This window comes from Hemitrygon akajei, chromosome 27 (assembly GCF_048418815.1).
Source record: "Hemitrygon akajei chromosome 27, sHemAka1.3, whole genome shotgun sequence".
NCBI classification, from domain to species: Eukaryota; Metazoa; Chordata; class Chondrichthyes; order Myliobatiformes; family Dasyatidae; genus Hemitrygon; species Hemitrygon akajei.
The window spans coordinates 5,424,739-5,445,705 of record NC_133150.1 but is presented as its reverse complement, the minus strand read 5'-3'; the positions used below and the strand labels follow the sequence as shown (position 1 = coordinate 5,445,705).

General features: G+C 41.6%; 1 protein-coding gene across 2 annotated transcripts in view; it reads left to right on the top strand.

Moving 5' to 3' along the window:
• LOC140717098 (bcl-2 homologous antagonist/killer-like) overlaps positions 1-17,268 on the top strand; it is a 111,615-nt gene extending 94,347 nt beyond the window's left edge. For both annotated transcript variants that reach the window (XM_073030310.1, XM_073030309.1), the window contains exons 5-6: positions 7,881-8,061; positions 11,327-17,268. In XM_073030310.1, the coding sequence (XP_072886411.1) occupies positions 7,881-8,061; positions 11,327-11,431 (286 nt within the window). In that variant the 3' untranslated portion in view covers positions 11,432-17,268. The remainder of the gene's footprint in view (positions 1-7,880; positions 8,062-11,326) is intronic.
• The last annotated feature ends 3,699 nt before the right edge of the window (positions 17,269-20,967 follow it).

Sequence of the window (20,967 nt, the reverse complement as noted above, 5' to 3'; positions counted from 1 at the left end):
GTTTTATTCGAGGGGACGGCAAAATTTAAAATTTTATTTTTGGCGGCATCGGGTATGCTTCTGTGCCCGGAGTTCCATTGTACTCCAAGGAAAATGACACCCTGGCTGGGGCCCTGTATTTTTTCCATATTAATGGCCCAGCCCCGTCCCCTGAGAGATTCGATTAGCATGTGAAGGGCCTTTGACACAATGGTCTCAGAAGGACCTTGGAGAAGGATATCGTCTATATAACGTGCAATCGAAATCTCCAGTGGGAATTAGATGTGTAAATCGCGGGAGACAAGGCCATGGCAGATAGTGGGGCTATGAATGTAGCCTTGGGGCAGGCGATTAAGTGTGTATTGTCTGCTATCCCAAGTAAAGGCAAACTGGTCTTGGCTATCTGAGCGCAGGGGAATCGAGAAAAATGCATTCGCTAAATCAACAACAGCGTACCAGGGTTTATGGGGACGGCCTGCGATGTCTTCAATAAGGGTGACAATGTCAGGTACAGCGGTGGCGAGGGGGGGTGCAGCCTTGTTCAATTGCCTATAATCAACGGTCATCCGCCAGGAGCCGTTCCTCTTACGGATGGGCCAAATGGGGCTATTGAAAGGCGAGGCAGCGGTTCTAATAATTCCCTCCCGTAACAGGGCTTGAATGGAGTCTGCGATTTCTTGGCGCCCCCCTGGCACGCTGTACTGACTGTTACAGATGATCTTGGAGGGAGGGGGAATAACAATTGGCTCCCCCACGACAATAGTGGCTCGCGCGATGCCGAAGGTGAACTTGCCCCTGTTTGTTTCAAGTGATTGTCCCTTTAAAACATTGATCCCAAGGATACATTCCGGAGAGGAGGCAATAAGGACTTGTACACATCTGGGGGAATGGTTGCCTATGGCTAGGCGAAGGGTGACCTCCCTAGCTGGTAACAGGGAGCTCCCCAATCCCTCTATCTGCATGTCCGTACCCCTCCATAAGGCAGGATTGCCTGCGATAATCGTGTGCTGGGCGCCTGTGTCGACAAGCGCCATCCACCTCTGTGTGTTTCCCTTTCCCCAATGTACTGTGACGGGTATATGTGGCCTCAGATCCCCCCGGGCGGGAAAGGGCGAGAGAGCAAATGCGCCGGGGGCCCTGGCCTTCATCCTATGCGAGGGGGGAAGAGGGCTGCCACGCCGGGGGTGAGGCACTTGGCTGATGGAGGTGGGACATTTCCTGCCTGACGAGCTGTCTGAGTTCTGCTTCGAGGGCCTTCGAGACAGTTTCAGGCAGGGGAGGCGTGGAGGGTGGCTCGGTGTGTGTGGTCTTTTTGTCAGTAGTCTTCCCCCTGCAATGCTCCTTCCACAGGGCATATAGGTTGGGGGTGGGAATGCTATCTATCTGATTACGGTCCACCCCTGCACGCAGCAGGTCTGTGTACAGCTGCCTGCGTGTATATCTGAGAGGGATATTGTCGAGGGATATTGTCTTCCGGACCTGCATAGGTGCCCCCCTCTGCATATATTCTAATCCCTCCAGGAGGGTGATGGCATCCCGTACGGTCCTACCGCTAGCTGGTGCCATGAGGGGCAGGATTACCGACTTCAGATCAGGGTGTGCGGTAGTGACCAAGTATCCCGCTAGGCCACCGGTCACTCGTGTGTTTTCAAGGAAGTTACGGTCGCAGGCACCTTGATAGATGCCGTTGACCAGTGCCCATTCCCTGATAACCCGGGTGCCCTCACTGACCGTACCTCATTGCGGGCGCCAGTGTAGATCCCACTCCAGAAGTGTGGGATAGTGAGCTCATACCGCGGTCACTACCCAATCCCACAGGGTTGTGCTGTCGCGGATTTCTGCTTGTGACGCCCGCAGCACATTGTTTATGCTCTGCTGGTCAGAGAGGCTTCCCAGGGCGCTTGCCTCCTGATGGGAGAGGCTGAGGTTGGGCCCCCCCTTGTCCCACAGCCAGAGCAGCCAGACGGCGAGGTGCTCGCCTGGTCATTGGCGATAGCGATCCGCCAACTGGATCAGCTCCCTGGGGGAGAAGTCTCGGGTCTCCGTTGTCTCGGAGTGACTAGGGGAAGGTCCGGCCGTCTCCCCCCCGTTCCCTTCCTCCCTGCGGTGAACTCGGGACCGCGTGGTGACGGGTCAGGCATGTTGGAGCTCGGGTGAGAAGGGGGAAGGGTGGTTGTGGGACCTTGGTTCCTCGGGCACCCCCTCGTCGTCACTATCCAGCCAGATGTCCCCATCCCCCAGCCATGCGTCCAGCTTGTCGACACACTGGACTAAGGCTCGAATCAACGGGCTGCCCTGGCCTGCTGAAGTTTTATGAGGTGACAGGCAAGTTCAGTTCCCCTAACTTTAAGGTCATTGGCTTGGGCCTGAGCAGCCTGTGCTGCTTCCTTCAGCGTGCAACAACGCTGACTGAGGTCTTCAATTTCCCTGTCCTTCTGACCACACAAGTGCTGCAGGTGATCAGTAATTCTAACCTGGCATCTCAGCAGGGACGCAAACAACCCTTTGACTCCCCTTGGCTTTGGGAAACCCTGATTCCTTCAGGAGGGAGACCACATGATGGCCCAGCTTCTCTCCACGGGGCTCTAACTGCTCAGACCAGTCCACTGGTTTTCCGTGGTCTGCCAGCATGCTGGCCAGATTCTCAAATCCCTCCCTTTCATCAGCCCACCCGGGGATCTTATCCTGGGTGCCTGCACTGGCTTTCTTCCCTTATTCCAGAACATTATCCCCTGTGCTTGTGTCCAGCCAAAACCTATGAGACCCTGCTCTGCAGCGCCAAATGTTGTGATGGAAATAACTGGTTCTTTGAGTCTCAACAGTAGAGGCCTGGACACACACAGTTTTAATAATAAGGAATTTATTATTAAAGGGGAAGTCGGGTCAACACAAGCAACTACAATACAAAGGAAGCGGTGTGGGGACAGGGTACGGTTACACATACAAAGAACAAGGGAAAAGTACTACAACAGCTATCCCCCTTGACCTTGGATAGCTGCGGCTCCCTTACCAGGACAAACGATAGACCTTCCCAAACATAAATCAATGCACTTACCTCCAATGAGGTAGTCTGTAAGAGAGGGCAATCCAGGGACAGATCTCACCTTTTATAGCATGGGGCTGGGCGAGATAATCCAATTAAGGTGACCAATAATTTAGGTGTGCATTGATTAGTTGGGAGGGACCAAATGTTGATTGGCATGTGGTGTGTCCTCCGACCAGCCAGGTGGCAGTGCATCTGTCACGTGGCCGGTATCTCTGGATACAGGTGATCAGGAGGGAAGAAGAGTCCTCAGGAGGGATGGCATGATCGTTGGTGACTGTAGAGGACCACTCTAGTTCTGCAGAATCCGGAACAGTAGGGATACAGGAACAGTTGGGCTGTGGGCACTTGGTTAGTAGGATCCTTCCTGCATCTCCTCTCTCTTCAAAATTCTTGGCTGCTCCATGGATCAGGGTTCTCCATGTCAGATGTGCCTCTGTTCGCTCTGAATCCACACTTACTCTGTGAGGTTGGCTTCTGCAATGGTAGAGATGATTTTGGCGAGGGTCTTCCCGGCAGGGCAACAACTCTGTAGTTTGAGCAATCGATTTCTCCCCTTTAATCTTGTACAGCTTTGTGTAGGTCATTTGGGACTGGATCTTTCACCTAACAGTGCATCTCTTTGACAACAGAGTCTCCTTGCAGTGTGGGAGCATAGACATTTACAGGGCGACAAATTGATTGTCTTGCAATGGGAGTTGCAGGGACATAAGTCAATCGGAGTGTCTGACTGGTAGGCTATGAAACTTATTGACGATGCTGTTTTTGATCATGAAGCCCACCCCTGAGAGGCTGTTCTTGTTGCTGCTTCTGCCTGACCAGAAGAAAGTGTAGCCTGAACCATCCTCTATCAAGGGTCCTAGATCTGGTAAATATACTTTGCCTATAACAGCAATATCAATGGCCAGCTAAGCTAGTTCTCGTGCCACAAGTGCTGAGCGTCTTTGGGAGCATTTACCTCCTGCATTGTGTATACATTCCAGCATACAATTTTGAAGTGTGTTTCTTTTCTAGGTCCATCTTCATTTGGAGCAAGCAGTGTTATACCTGAAGAGGGCTGCTTGGTCACTCAGAGGGCTGCCGAATACTGTTGTTGCCTCAGGTCAACAGACAGATGACCCATGGGCCTGAGCTGCCTATATGCAAAGTTGAGACAGCGACTTCCAATGTCATACAGCACCTGTCGTTTCGCCCCTTTCTCCATTGCTGTAGGACTTTTCTTCTTGCCCACATTGCGCAGGCTTATAGTGAGGATCAGATTCCACTCTTTAGGCCAGGACACATTCCACAGCAATCTGCAACAACTGTGGCAACCATAAGGCTGCCAGCCAAGGCTGGAGCCCAGCCTGCCCATTCAGTTACTTGGTCATGCCATGACGTAGCAAACTCAGTAAGAACAGGGATGCCACTTGAAGGTGTTACTATGGGCATTTTAGTGCAGGAGAAGACCATATGTGAGTGACCTCTGCATAGCAAACCAAACAGTGGTCCTGCGGTGATCACAACACCTGGAAACAAGATGCTGTGGGAGACGCTTCATCTTCCTTAAGTGAGCAGGACATCCAGCCCTGGACTCACTTGTCTTCGGGCCCCTCCAGAAATATGTGGAAGAACCACCAGCTGCGTCTGTCCACAAAAATGCAGGTGTACATGTCTGCTGTCATCACAACACTGGTATACGGCTCTGAAGCCTGTGTCTTGTACCACAAGCAAATCTGGTTGCTCAAGTGCTTCCATCAGCACTGCCTCCACTCCATCATGGGTATCAGTCGATAGGATCATATCCCCAGCAAAAAGAGTTTTTAAAAAATGCATATTGTGAAATTCAAAAGATGTCTGTGGCATCTTCAACCTGAAATATTATCTCCTTTCCACAAACCCTTCCAAGAGAAATAGATGGAACAATTCTGGATATTTCCTTGCAACGTACACAAAATGCTGGAGGAACTCAGCATCTATGGGGGAGGGGGGGAGTGCAGTTGACGTTTCGAGCCGAGACTGGGTCCTGCTGAAGGATCTTGGTCCGAAACATTGACTGTACTTTTTTTCCATAAATGCTGCCTGGCCTACTGCTGAGTTCCTCCAGCATTTTGTGTGTGTGTGTTGCTTGGCTTTCCAGCATCTGCAGGTTTTCTCTTGTTTGTGACTGAATTATTTCCTTATTTGTTATTCTGTTATCCTAGGAATAATTTTACCAATTTTTCATAGTTATTCTCCCGTCAATGTCATTCCCCCTAATATCTGTTCTGAGACTTCCTATTCACAAATATTTTGGATATCATTCATATAGTTTGGACTAATTGGGTCTAACAAGTTAAATATTTGAAATGGGTTCCTAGACTGAATTGATTTTAACATGCATAATTCAAGTTTGTGACTGAACAGTACAGTATGGAAACATGCCCTTTTGCCCACCAAATCTGCACTGACCATGATTCTGATCTATACTAATCACATCTACCTGCATATATCTGTCTGTTCCCTGCCCTCTGCTATCATACCTGTTTCTACCAGCTCCCCTGGTAGTGCATTCCAGACTGTTAGCACTCCATGTATACCTTGTTGTACAAATCTCCTTGAACTTTCTCCGTCTCACCATAAACCTATGCTCTCTGGTATTTGGCACTTCCACCTGGGGGAAGATATTTATCTATCTTCCGGTAAGATGGTGGTGCATTCGATTGCAGTGGCTTCTAAAGGTGGTGTTTTCCTTTTTTAATGTATTTTTACGAGCTCAAGACCCTGCTGAATGTTAAGAACTTAAAGTACTGCAGGTCTACCCCATCAGCGAGTTGCTCATTGGTAGAGAAACAGAAGGAGCTGGACTTAGTGCAGATTATGCTGCTGCCTGTGTCAGAGGCATTGGTGCATGAAGGAGGTGTGCAGTCTGACAGCGAGTGGTCTTAGTTGATCTTGTGATCGCAAGACTGTGTTGGACATTGTTAATATGGAGTGCTAGAGGTCCAACTCATTGATTTATTGGTGGACAGTGGAGCAGTGGCATGGCCTCTGATGAAGCGAGGACTGGAGCTCAAGTCACAGTGTCAACGGATTACAGGAGCGAGGCGTCAGAGTCGCTGCGTCTTCAAAGTTGAAGTTGGTGACTTAGCAGAAGACAGGCCATATTGTGTTGGACTGCAATTTGTGCAACATTCATGGACTCAAGGTCTTGGGCTATATTTTTGTGTGATTGTTTTTACTGATATATCCACTGGATGTGCTTTGTGCTGGGTGTGACTGTTAATTCTGTGTTTTGCTCCTAGGCTCCAGAGTAATGCTGTTTGGTTTGGCTGTATTTGTATATGGTTGAATGACATTTAAACTTGAACTATGAACAATGTACCTATGACTCTCCATATAGCTCTAGCTGTTGATCAGTCGTATTGATGTTGTATTTTCATTCAACATAATTAAATGAATTATATTGCTGATATTCTTGGCTCTAGCACCTTGGCTAATTTTATAATGTGTGTTATCTATAAAATGTAGTTGCATTCATCTGTATGGTGCATCCTGAACAGTAACTTCAAATTTTGCACAAAATAGTAAGTAGATCTTCTCTCCAGTCAGATTGGTTGGAATGGGGGTAAGATATTTAAATACCCAGTGACAAGATAACATCTTTGGAAATTATGGTGTCAGCTGCTGTTGTGTATTCCAATCTAACTTGCTATTAAATTTTCTGGATTTCTCATTCACTTTCAACATTGTTAAAGTATGAATTGTTGAAGTTGCATTGTGATAGCTCATGTCTAACTGTTTTTCCTATCCTTTATTTCTGCCTTCCTTTGGATGATGGACTATAGGCTCTTTTCTATAGCTTGATTAGTACTGCTTTGCAACAGTAAGGGCAAGTAAATTCATTCTCATTTTGCCTTGTACTCTTTTAACTTGCATTAACTTGGCAATTTGCAAGTCAATGAGACTTTGCAAACAGAATTGGTAATATTAACACATCTTTTCTGTTAACTGAAAGTTGAAATAGCTAGAGAGTCATGAATAAGCAAACACTAACTGTTAAGTAATTTCTGTTCTTGTAGTACAGCCTGATTAAAAGTAATTGGAAGAATATTTAAAATGAAAACCTGCAGATGCAGGAGTTCTGAAATAAAAACAGAAAATGTTAGTACACTCAGCAGAGAGATCATCTGTGGGTCAGGATAGGGGTGTGTGAGGGAGGGGTGGATAGGTTAAAGGGAATATCTATAGTGAGGCTACAGCTGCAAAGGTGATCCCAGTGTTTACTAAAACATTTAGTTATAGAATTAGGACATTTAAAGACTTGAGTATATGATTTTATCATTCACATTCCGTAAGACCATTATCATGGAATCACCCATTAAGGAAAAACTAGCTGATAATGATTAGTTAGCAAGTTCCGCAAGAAAATTTCACTAATAATACTGGAAGTCATGAAGGATGAAGTTGATGTCTCGCAATGGAATTTAACTTTGGGTGTTAATGGTTGCTGCTGCTGTGAAGAACTGTGGGAATCCTATTGTGATATTGAGTGACAATCACTTAAATGAAACTGCTTGTTTAAAGATGGAATACTGAAATTGAAAACAAATTGATTTTAAACTAGTAAAACTGGTAAATTTTATCCCAATATTATTTAACTATGAATTGGATTGACTAGATTTCATGACCATGGTCAAGTATTATCCAAGTTTGTTTACTTATTTACAGTTGACAATCTTATGAAATAGCTATTTATATAAACAGCAATATTGAAATGATCAACATGGGTAACATGATTATGCCTTCTGTGTTAGAAGCACTATATACAACAGTTTCTATTAACTCAAACTGTTTACTGTTTGTTTGTAATACTGTTTTTGTGCATTCTTCTTTGCAGGCTTTTTGAAAGTGGTATAAATTGGGGCCGTGTAATTGCTTTATTGGGCTTTGGCTATCGCATGGCCATTTATGTCTTCCAGAATGGTATGAAGGGATTCATCAGTCAAATTGCAAAATTCATTGCAAAGTTTCTTTTGAAAAATAGAATTGCACAATGGATTGCAATGCAAGGAGGCTGGGTAAGTGCAAGGAACTATATTGCCTGTTTCCAACTGTTGACTTGTTGCTTGTTAAGGAATTACTTGGCTTGTTTTATTTTAAGCAGTTTTTATTTTCTTACCACTCTACCTTTCTCCTGAAGCATAGTTTTAGGATTTCAGTAACTGTCCAAAAAGCTCACTGTATGAGAATCAGAAGACGCTCTGAATTGTTCAGTCCAGATCAGGTGGGGTCTACAGATCCCTTGCTTAATGGTATTGGTGCATGGCATAAAAAAAAGGTTGGGAGCCCCTGGTCTCAGTTTATCTGATGCCTTTTTTCTTTCAGTTTCTAACGGCTTCTTAGCTGCTTTTAAGCCCAGGAATGTAGAAGCCACATATAGACCATCTTTTGAGAAGTAACTGAGCACTAAAGGGTTGATCTTGAAAAAAAGCATTATTATTAAATAAATTGAGTTGGCTGTTGAGAAAATAGTGACTTTTTTGGATGTCTACATATTTGCCAATATTAAGGAAAGTCACATGCTAGGCTTGTCATCTGAGTTCAAGTTTCAAGGATAGTCTAATAAGATGTAAGTATTTTGGGGAAAATTGATTATTTACTCTAATGATTAATCTGTGTTAAAGTTTGATTACTTTTTTTAATGTATCTCCCTCATAAGTATACTTATGCAAAATTATGTAACTAATGTTTTTCATGCATTATACAATTTCTCAATAGCATTCTTATAATTCAGCTGAAAAAATCTTGATTCATTTGAAAAATTTAATATTTAGATGATTTAATGCAGAACTGGTTATTTCCCCTTCTCCCCCCTCCCTCACCATGTGATAATAGACAGATTCATAGAAACATAGAAAACCTACAGCACAATACAGGCCCTTCGGCCCACAAAGTTGTGATGAACATGTCCCTACCTTAGAAATTACTAGGCTTACCGATAGCCCTCTATTTTACAAGCTCCATGTACCTATCTAAAAGCCTCTTAAAAGACCCTATCGTATCCGCCTCCACCACTGTTGCCGGCAGCCCATTCCACGCACTCACCACTCTCTGAGTAAAAACACTTAACCCCGACATCTCCTCTGTACCTGCTCCGCATTACCTTAAACCTGTGTCGTCTTGTGGCAACCATTTCAACCCTGGGAAGAAGCCTCTGATTATCCACATGATCAATACCTCTCATCATCTTGTACACCTCTATCAGATCACCTCTCATCCTCCTTCGCTCCAAGGAGAAAAGGCCGAGTCCACTCAACCTATTCTCATAAGGCATACTCCCCAATCCAGGTGGCATCCTTGTAAATCTCCTCTGCACCCTTTCGATGGCTTCCAAATCCTTCCTGTAGTGAGGCTACCAGAACTGAGCACAGTACTCCAAGTGGGGTCTGACCAGGGTCCTATATAGCTGCAACATTACCCTTTCGGCTCCTAAATTCAGTTCTACGATTGATGAAGGCTAATACACCATACGCCTTCTTAACCACAGAGTCAACCTGTGCAGCTGCTTGGAGCATCCTATGGACTAGGACCCCAAGATCCCTCTGATCCTCCACACTGCAGAGAGTCTTACCATTAATACTAAATTCTGCCATCATATTTGACCTACCAAAATGAACCACTTCACACTTACCTGGGTTGAACTCCGTCTACCACTTCTCAGGCCAGTTTTGCATCCTATCAATGTCCCTCTGTAACCTCTGACAGCCCTCCACACTATCCACAACACCCCCAATCTTTGTGTCATTAGCAAACTTACTAACCCATCCCTCCACTTCCTCATCCAGGTTTTTATAAAATATCACGAAGAGTAAGGGTCCCAGAACAGATCCCTGAGGTACTCCACTGGTGACCGACCTCCATGCAGAATATGATCCATTTACAACCACTCTTTGCCTTCTGTGGGCAAGCAAGTTCTGGATCCACAAAACAATGTCCCCTTGGATCCCATGCCTCCTTTCTTTCTCAATAAGCCTTGCATGGGGTATTTTGCTGAAATCCATATACACTATATCTACTGCTCTTCCTTCATCAATGTGTTTAGTCACATCCTCAAAAAAATACGATCAGGCTCATAAGGCACAACCTGCCCTTTACGAAGCCATGCTGACTACTAATCATATTATATCTCTCCAAATGTTCATAAATCCTGCCTCTCAGAATCTTCTCCATCAACTTACATCACTGAGGTAAGACTCACTGGTCTATAATTTCCTGAGCTATCTCTAATTCCTTTCTTGAATAAAGGAACAACATCCGCAACCCTGCAATCTTCCTCTCCTGTCCCCATTGATGATGCAAAGATCATCACCAGAGGCTCAGCAATCTCCTCCCACAGGTGAGCCTGAGGTACATTCCATCCGGTCCCGGCGATTTATCCAATTCCTCTGCCTTTTGGTAACCAAGCCCCAAGTATTGACTTTTTGGGAACAGAGCCAAATTGAGCCTTTGTCATAGAGTCACAGAAAAGTACAGCACAGAATCAGGCCCTTTGGCCCAGCTAGTCCGTGCCGAACTATTTAAACTGCATACTCCGATCGACCTGCACCGGGACCCATTGCCCTGCGTACCCCTACCACCCACTTACCTATCCAAACTTCTCTTAAACATTGAAATCAAGCTGGCATGCACCACTTGTGCTGGCAGCTCATTCCACTCTCACAACCCTTGTACTTTTCACCTTTCCCCCTTAACCCATGACCTCTAGTTGATGTGCCACCCAATCGCAGTGGATGAAGCCTACTTGCATTTATCATATTTATCCTATCTATACCCCTCATAATTTTGTATACCTCCATTAAATCTTCTTGCAGTCTTCTACATTCCAAGGAATAAATAACATGTTTTTTTTTTCCAATTACTTGGGTTTCTTTTTAGTTCATGAAACTGAACTTTTGCAATGCTGTTGTAGAATTTTGTGAATAAAACATGGGAGAGCTGTTTTGTGTGCTTAACAGAAGCTGCAGTCCTTAAAACCCAAAAGCAGTCACCTTACACTGATGTTAGACCCCGTTTCTTAAAGTAAACACAACAACTCAATGATGGTGTTTTATGTAGAAGACTCTATTACGAGCAATGTGTCATCTGTCAATCATTGTATTACTCTACATTATAAATGTAAATTATCAAATGTAACTTGTATACAATATGGGGTTTACCTTAGTGATATTTGGTGCAGGTTGATACAAAGGAAATGTTTTCTCTTTCAGAACTGCTTTCTTGAAATGAAATTAAAATATTTGTTTATTGTAAAGTGTTTGATGCCTTCTTTCTTTTTCTCCATAGGTGGCGGCTCTAGAGTTAGATAATATCTATGTCAAGTGGATGCTTAGAATTCTGGCTGTGGTTCTGCTTGGTGTTTTCGTGGTTCACAAGTTTTACAAATCTTAATGCATGGAACTTTGCTGGAGCAGGCCTCTAGCCTTAGACTGGAAAACTTATTTTTAGATGCAATTCACAGCTACAAAATTGTGAAGACTTGCCACTGATTATGTATGAAATGTTTAACCGGAAATTCCCAGCTGTGATTTATTAGATTGTCAATTTCAACAATAATCGTTTTATTTTTTAAATGAAGTTGTACCAGTTCTCAGGTGGACCACTTAAGTGTAATCCATTTCTAAAACATGAGTTCAGTTCTCCTTTCTGTAAGTACAGAACTATTGAATACTGTACTGGCAACTAGTTTCCATCTGTTTGTGAATTTTGTTCCTGCAGGAACAGCATTTGTAGCCTGATTATTGAGCCATGGAGTGTTTGATATGTTTAACAAAAGTTAAGGGTATCCTGTTGTATCGAGGCAGTCTAATTTTTAGCAAAACAATTTGTTCTTTGTATTAAGACCTGGATACCTTCTCTAGGCTTTCAGAGCTTTTGCATGGTAACCTCTTAATTATTGTAACACGTGGGAAACAATGTAGCCTATAGAGCAGGGGTGGCCACCCTTTTATATTCCATGTGTCAATTTTTTCACGCATGAGTTCAGATGCGCCTTACAACTCTTGTACCCCCATTCAATTCTTGTAAAAAAAAATATGTTAATATAGACATATTTAGTATATTTACATGATATATTGATTTAATATAAAAACAACATAAACGTTACTTAATGAGATTTTTAACAAATATATTTTATCTTTTGATTTCTTCCTTTTTCTTAATCACATATTCTTTCCGTAACTCAGACCCAAGCACTAGCTTCAGTTTTCCTTCTATTTCATTCTGATGTTGTGTTTTCTAGTGTCTATTAAGATCATGTCTTCTATTATGTGAGAAAGTGTTTTCACAAACAATGCACAACGGTTTTCCTAACGGATCTGCTGTAAATAAGAACTCATTTTCCCACTGTTCATTGCGCCACTTCTAATCATCCAGTGCGCCATCGGTTGGCCATCCCTGATATAGAGCAAATTAAAGTTTATTTTAAAATGGCTTGGCAAGTACTTGTGACAAAACTGAGTGCATGTTCATTCAAATTGTGGTTATAACCGCCTGAGGTCTTTGTCTATAATTTGTGAATCGACTTCAATCTAGTTTGGAATTGAGTAATAATCTGAATTTAGATACCAATTAGTTATGTTGTTGAGTCCAATTGGTATCTCAAAGTATGCTAAGGTTTATCTGTGTAAATTTGGCCTGAAGATAAATGATGGTAAATTTATAAGTTATTTAAAAAACTTTAAGTTCAGTGTACTTATTTATGTTTGAGATTATTTGAAGACCAACATAACAATGTGTAACACCCTGGTTCACTTTTTCATATTTGTATAACTCCTTTAATAGTGTGCAGTGTGCTATCTGTTATTTCTTGGCACTGTGTTGTAACAGGGTAGCAAATTGCACAGCATCCACACAAACCGGAGTTTGCGGTGGCAGAGCTGTCTTAATCTCACGGGTTTGTCGTGACTGGAGTGTGTATTCTCTAGATTTGCGCAGCCAAGGAAACCAGCTAGGTTTCAAGTACAAAAGGAAAAACATTTGGGCTTATCCACATTCACTAGTTTGTTTCTTGTTGCTGCTGCTCAATTAACTCCTTGTCTTCTGTCACTAACTTAAGCACATTTCTGCATGGTGGGAAGTTTTTGGAGAAATTGTATAGTATTATGGAAATTGAAATGGGGACAATTTGTGCACATATTCAATGTTAGTGATGTTACGTACCCTGTAACTGCGTGTCTTACCAGCAAAGATAGAAGTATCCGTTGGAGTCTGGTACTATTTTCAAAACAGTGTTTATTAGTAAAAATATACAAATAAATATCAACAGTGCAACTATACAGATAATACACGTTAGCAATATGAAACTTAAAAGTGTGGGTATAATAATAATCAATAATAAACAAGCTCTATCGATGTCTAGGGGATAATGACTTGTCATACGTGAATATAAAGTTCAGTTCAGTTCATACAGGCTGAGGTAGTTGTTGGTCGATGTGTTGTAATTGTTGGAGAGAGAGAGAGAGAGAGAGAGAGAGAGAGAGAGAGAGAGAGATCAAACAGTGACAGCCAGTCAAACCTTCCTTTACGATCTTGATCCGTCGATGTGTTGTTGTGGCCATTCAGGTATGACCCCTCTGTCCTTTAGCTAGACGATTCTTCTATGGTGGACTCGTGACCCAGGCAAGGGTGGACACACACACAAGCCCCCACCGGCCTCGCTATAAACACTGTGAGTTAAAATTGACCGATCCTTCATTCAGTCTCCGATGCCCCACGCTTTCTCGTGGGTTCCAACACTTAAGCAGTGCTCACTAGTGTGTCTCTTGGTGCGTCTCCTGGTGTGTCTGAGGGGTGTCTCCCCAGACCTCACTTTTATCCCTACTCACGGGGTCTCAGGTGTCAATCAGTTTTGAATGGCTTAGCCCATCAAACCAGCCCACTCTGGCTGTCCACTGAGGAATTTTAATGAACAGAATGGTACCAAGTAAACAATCTTTCTCCGAAGCCATAAGTCTTACAGGAGTCATAATATGGTGGAACAACGTCTCTTCCTCCCTGTGTTATCTCGCCCTTGTCTGAAGCAAATGTTCCAGTCCCAGTATGTTTTTGTTCCATCTCTTTCTCTCTCATTAGCAGCCTGGCAACAGTAACGGTTTGTAATTCTCCCAGGGGAGGGGGACATGGGCAACCTTGCACCCTTCTGCCCATCAGAGCTGTTCATCCTTCGTAACAGTGAAATTATCTGTTAATGAACAGATAAGAGCAAAGAAGCTGAGTGGGGAGAGAGGTGGCCATTTTGAAGTTGGAAGCAGGAGAGGGCTAAAGTTATAATGAAAAAATCAGACTTTTTTACTTGAAGCTCAAAGGATAAAGGGCAAAAATGAATTGTGTGAATACAGTAGTTAGGGTATATTTTTATACCAACGCAAGTGCAGAAAATATCTAATTTTGTAACTTAGTGGCACATGCAGATTTCAGGTGCACGTCCTTACCTCAGGTACTGTGATAAAGAAATTTGCTAATACTGTCCAAACCAGAGGAACCCAATCAAAGAAAACAGTTAGACAACAACTGTAATTGATACATAGCCACTTTATTGTGTTTTGAGTTTATTTTCAAAATGGGGCTAGTTTGCCTCTTGTGCAATGACTGAGGGATTTTTGGTGCTGATTTTGCTATTGAAGTAACTTGCTTACAAAGCTCAAAATTTTAAAGTTGAGTTTTTTGCAGATTTTGAATGACTACTGAGGGGGTATATTTCCTTTCCCAAACATTATTACTCTAACATTTCCTTGGCTGGAAATTGACTGCTGTTTTCCTTCAGTGATTTGAATTCTGTAAACAAAATGTCTGTCTGTGAAGTAGTAAAGATGGTCCCATGCGACTGCATGCATTTCAGTTTTGTGCTCCCAAATTATGGAAAGGATGTGTGACAGGTATGATGTCAGCTGACAAATTTGTGAGCTGCTGCCATAGCTGTTGCCATTATCCTTTGGAGGTTGATGAATTGCTTAATTAAGGTCTGTCAGAGGAAATATTATATGAATCTGACACTTTGTATTATTTTTTCTCAGATTTTGTACACTTTCAGTGGTGAATTGAGTAGTCTGAGAGCCTGATATGGAGCAACTTGCTCAGCTTCATAGCTGTTCTTGCCCAGGGAATTTTCTTTAAAACTGTTGTGCTCATGGTCAGTCAGTGAATATCTGTTTTCAGACTTCACCTGTAGAAGATGGGAAGGAGGCTAATCAAATAGTTTGTGCTCTGTGCTGGCTAATTCAGATGCATTTCCTGGTATGTACCAGAGGTGTCTGCTAAATTAGGTAGTCTTCCAATGGTTGTACATGATCTTAAATTTGAAAACACTTTTTAACCTATAATATGAAATCTTTGAATTTCAGTGAACAAGGATCTTCGATTTTATATTTGTTGAGCATTGAATTCTTTGAAAGCTCATTAAAATGTTAACTAAGTTAAATTAGTGGATTTTCAGGGGGTGTGTCTTTGACTACCTTAAAAAGAATTGAAGCCCAATTAGATGGACATGAAATGAAAAAATAATGAAAGGATAATACAAAAGGAATTTGTGATAGGTTAATATTTGACTTCTCATGCTAAGACATGCAGCATAGAAATGTTGAAGCATCAGGTTTATGCTGTGCATGTGATGAGTTCTCAGTTCTCTACCAGAGCAATCACAATACCTGTAAGTTTGGATGTCAACATTGTTTAGCTGCAGGTGACAGCTATATGCAATATCAGTTTTATCCACAAACGATGGTGCATAAGACAAATCAAATCTCATTTGAGGATCTGGTAGAACACCAAGCATTACTGAAACCAAGCTCAGTGCATAGAGAATATTGTACAACTCTTTCAGACTGTTCAAAGTTCATACAGTGAGCCAGAGGTTTTTGTGGTGTAAATACCTAATATTTTAGAAGATGAAATTGCCAGTGAGCTAAATTGCAGCAAAACCTTTAGAACTGGTTTCTCCAGTTCCTTTCATATTGAGTTTTTTGTTTGTTTTCTGTTTATCAAAGGCCAATTTCAAATCCAGCTATATTCCAGTATAAGAAAAATGTAAACCCAGAGTAAATTGTAAATGCATTTGAGTTTAGTACAGAGTTATGTGCGGTCCTTCACACTTTAAAAGCAGTGGTGTTAAATATTTTTTCAGGAAACTTCCAAAATAATAATATATTTCATCAATTTTAGTACAGCAGAATTTGACCTTGCAAACATAACAGCATTAACTCTTCTTGGGTTTGTGTAATTTTTTTTTTACCCTCTGTTTTTTGAACTCATTTCACCACTCTTTACCAGCAAACGTTAATTTCCTTTTGTAGGTATGTTTCTTTGTAAGCACTTCTCGCTAGCAATAAATATGGACTGAAAATTTGCTTCTAGTTCCTAGCAGATAACTTTTGTCTGCTTCTGGCAAACAAAACATGCAAAGATCCAAACAAGTATTGTTTTGATTGTGTCTGCACATTCCACAGTGAGTCAATTTAAATAATTTCTTTAAAAATTCTTTGAATTTTTCCAAGTTTATGCTTGTGCAGCATAAATGATACTTGTGAACCACTGGGGAAATAAAGTGCAAACGTATCTTCCATTTGGGGGGAGAAAAAGGATTAATTAATCAGATTTCAGCTGTGATCTTGTGGGTAGCTAAGAAATGGCTACTTACTAAAAGTGAAGCTGCTGCATTTTGGTTCTTGACTCTAATTGCAGTCAAGTTCTTCCGAACGATTATCAAAGATTATTACAATTTCACACATTCACTATTTGCCTGTTGATCCTGAGGCCTAATTATGATGTTGATGTAAATCATAGGTCACAATGGCAATCATATCCTTTTATTCTGCAGACGTGTAAGTTTGTTACAGAAAGCATTAGTCGATTTGGTGAATGTATCTGCCATTAATTTTGCTAATGTTAAAATGGTATTATGGTGTGTCTTTAAGCATTATGTAAAAGTGTTCTTAAGTTTTGATATTTTGCATTTTCTCTCATGAGAACAAATGTGTACTGATTGTCTTATTCTTTCTCTTGTTGGGAACTTTTTGGAGAATTACCAATTTGAAATGGCTAAAATGTTTAAGTGCAAAGAACGCTGTATACTTGATGTTGAATCAAATGCAGTTGAAATCAAATTTGTATCAGTTGTGCTGCTCTGTTTACTGTTGCTGGAAATAAATGAGTTGTGTTTGTACAGTGAAATAAAGCCATGTCTTTACAAACAAATATTGTTTGCAAATTTAAATAAAACCTATAATAAGCCATTCTTGAAGACATGTTTAATTTGATGCTTAGATACACTAAACAGATTCCGTCTTCACTAACTTCACCAGGAGTTTCATGAAGGACATGAGGAATAGGAGCAATGTCAAATTACCATTGGAGTCTGCTTCAACATTGAAGATGATCATGGCCAATGAAATCATCATCTGATCATGATTTCCCTTTCATTTCTTGGTCTATTCCTGTAGCTCCAAAAAGCTCCATCACAGCCTTAAGAATTTGACCATTTGTGTCTCAGGACTCTCATGAAAGGTAGATCATGATTTTTAGTGATGAAATTCCTGTTGATCTTTTCAGTTGAGAAATCTACCTCCTGAACTTTTCAGAATTGCCTCCCAATGTAAGCATACCCTTTGTAAATACGACCAAAACATGTCTTGTACAGTTGTTATGAGACTTGTTTATATTTTGTCATCCTCTCAATAAAGATCATGATTGTACTTGTCACCTGTACTTTGTTTCATGTATAGAGACATCAAAGAATTTTTTGATAAAAGCATTTGGCAGCCTTCAACTGAAGTTCATACACCATATTTTCCAGTGTTGCAATCATACGCTGAATTATTTTGCAAGGCAAGTTTGTCAAGATTTACTGACACCAGATTTTGCTTGTGTATTACTGTTCTGTAAAACCATGTGGATAATTAATTGGCTCAAATAAACATTGTTAATTGGCCATTAATCTGTACAAAAATTGAGCTTTATACTAAACTTGTATGATAATATGCACCTCATGTGAATGAATAAATAAATGGCAATGTGATCAAACAACTAACCCAATAAAATACATTTTTAAAATTACCATCTTGTACAAGTGAGAACAGAATAATCTGGTTAGATTTCTCCAGAAGAATTTTGCTTTAGGTATAAAAAAATTGTATATGTTTAAAAAAAACCTATAGGGGTCAGGAACTAGCTTACTAGCATTGGCCTCTGACTCCAAAACTCTTATGGAAGTAACTAAAGTGCAGTAAATACTGAAGTGAAACTACTAAAGTATGTTAAGTTAAGGATTTCCCCCTAAAAATGCAGATATGTAGATGCCTTGATTTCACAGTTACAAGAACTGAAGTCCCTTACAAAAATAGGATTTAGACCATAAGATATAGGAGCAGAATTGGGACATTGAGTCTGCTGTGCCATTTGATCATAGCTGATATATTTTCCTTTCAACCCCATTCTCTGATAGCAGCCCAAAGTTATTCTCAATACTCCAAGCAAAACCTTAATGCTTTATAAAGCCTTCATATTACATCCTTGTTTGTATATTCTAGCCCTCTCAAAATGAATGTTAACATTGCATTTGCTTTCCCCACCACCAATTCGGCCTGCAAGTTAACCTTTAGTGAATCCTGCACAAGAACTCACAAGACCCTTTTCACCTCAGATTCCCCCCCATTTAGAAAATAGTCTACCCTTTTGTTCCTTCTCTCAAAGTGCATGACCATACACTTTCTAACAGTGTATTCCATCTGCCTTTTGTTTGCCCATTTTCCTAACCTGTCCTAGTCCTTCTGTAGCTTCCTCAACACCACCTGGCTCTCCACCAATCTTTGTATTGTCTGCGAACTTGGCCACAAAAGCCATCAATTCCATCATGTAAATTATTGACAATAAAAAGAAGCAGTCACAATGCCAACTCCTGCGGAACAACTCTAGTCACTGGCAGCTAATCAGAAAAGGTTTCCTTTATTCCCACTCTTTGCCTCCTGCCAATGAGCCAATGTTCCGTCCTTGCAAGTAGCTTTACTGTAGTTAAGTGGGCCGTTATCTTCCTAAGCAGTGTTATGTGTAGCACCTTGTCAGGGGCCTGAAAATCCAAGCACACAGCATCCACCAATTCTCCTTTGTCTATCCTACTTGTTATTTCCTCAAATAATTCCAACAGATCTATCAGGCAAGATTTTCCCTTAAGGAAACCATGCTGACTTTGGCCCATTTTATCATATGCCTCAAAGTACCCCGAAACCTCATCCTTGACAATTGACTCCAACATCTTCCCAACCACTGAGGTCTATAATTTGCTTCCTTCAGCCTTTCTCCCTTCTCAAAGAGTGGAGTGACACTTGCAATTTTCCAGTCTTTTCTAATGCCTCCATAATCTCTTCAGCTACCTCTTTCAGAACCCTGGGATGTACACCATCTGGTCCAGTCATTATCTACCTTCAGGCCTTTCATCTTTCCAAGTGCCTTGTCTCTGATAAAAGCAACTGCACTCACTGCAATCTTGAACTTTGGGCATGCCACTGGTGTCTTCCAGAGTGAAGACTGATGGAAAATAACTATTCAGTTCATCTGCTACTTCCTTGTCCCCCATTACTCAGTCTCCAACTTTTTTCCCATGGCTGCCTGTAAAGAGTTTGTATATTCTCCCTGTGACCATGTGTTTTCTACAGCACTTTTCTGTTTTGTCCCACGGCCCAAATACGTACTGGTTGGTAGGTTAATTGTTCATTGTTAAATTGCCCATAGATTAGGCTAGGAATAAATTGGGGGATTGCTGGGTGGCACAGCTGGAAGGGCCTATTCTGCACTGTATCACAATAAATAAATTTTCCAGAGGTCCAATACCTACTCTTGCCTCTCTTTTACTCTTTATATATCTGAAAAGCTATTGGTATCTTCTTTGATATCATTGGCTAGTTTATCTTTATATTTAATCTTTTCCCTTTTTTTGGTTGCCTTATGTTGGCTTTTAAAAGCTTCCCAATTCTCTAATTTCCCACTAATTTTTGTTGTGATATATGCCCTCTAGCTTGCTTTTATGTTGGCTTTGACTTCCCTTGTCAGCCACGGTTGTGTCATCCTACCTTAAGAATATTACTTCTTTGGGCTGTATCTATCCTGCACCTTCTAAATTACTCCCAGAAATTCCAGCCATTGCTGCTCTGCTGTCATCCCTGCTAGTGTCCCCTTCCAATCAACTTTGGCTAGCTCCTCTCTCATGCCTCTGTAATTCGCTTTAATCCACAAAACATTTGACTTTAGTTTCTCCCTCTCAAATTACAGGATGAATTCTATCATATTTTGATCATGGCCTTCTAAGGGTCTATTGCCTTTAGCTCCCTAATCGAATATATAGTTCATTACAAAAACATTCAATCCAGAACAGCTGATCCCCTAGTGGGCTCAACCACAAGCTGTTCTGAAAAGCCATCTCATAGGCATTCTACATATTTTCTCTCTTGGGATCCAAAATCAGCACCAACCTCATTTTCCCAATCAAACTGCGTATTGAAATCCCCAATGATTACTGTAACATTACCCTTTTAACATGCATTTTCTATCTACCATTTAATTTGTAGTCTATGTCTTTGCTACACTTTGGAGGCCTGTGTATTACTTCCATCAGGCTGTTTATTAGAACATAGAGATCTACAGCATATCACAGGCCCTTCGGCCCCCAATATTGTGCCGACCATGTAACATACTCTAGAAACTGCCTAGAATTACCCTACTGCATAGGCCTCTATTTTTCTAAGTTCTATGTACCTGTCTAAGAGTCTCTTAAAAGACCCTATTGTATCTGCCTCCACCACCATCACCAGCAGTGTATTCCATGCACCCACCACTCAATGCGCGAAAATTTACCCGACGTACCCTCTGTACCTGCTTCCAAGCACCTCAAAACTATGTCCCCTCAAGTTAGCCATGTCAGCCCTGGGGGAAAAAAAAGCCAC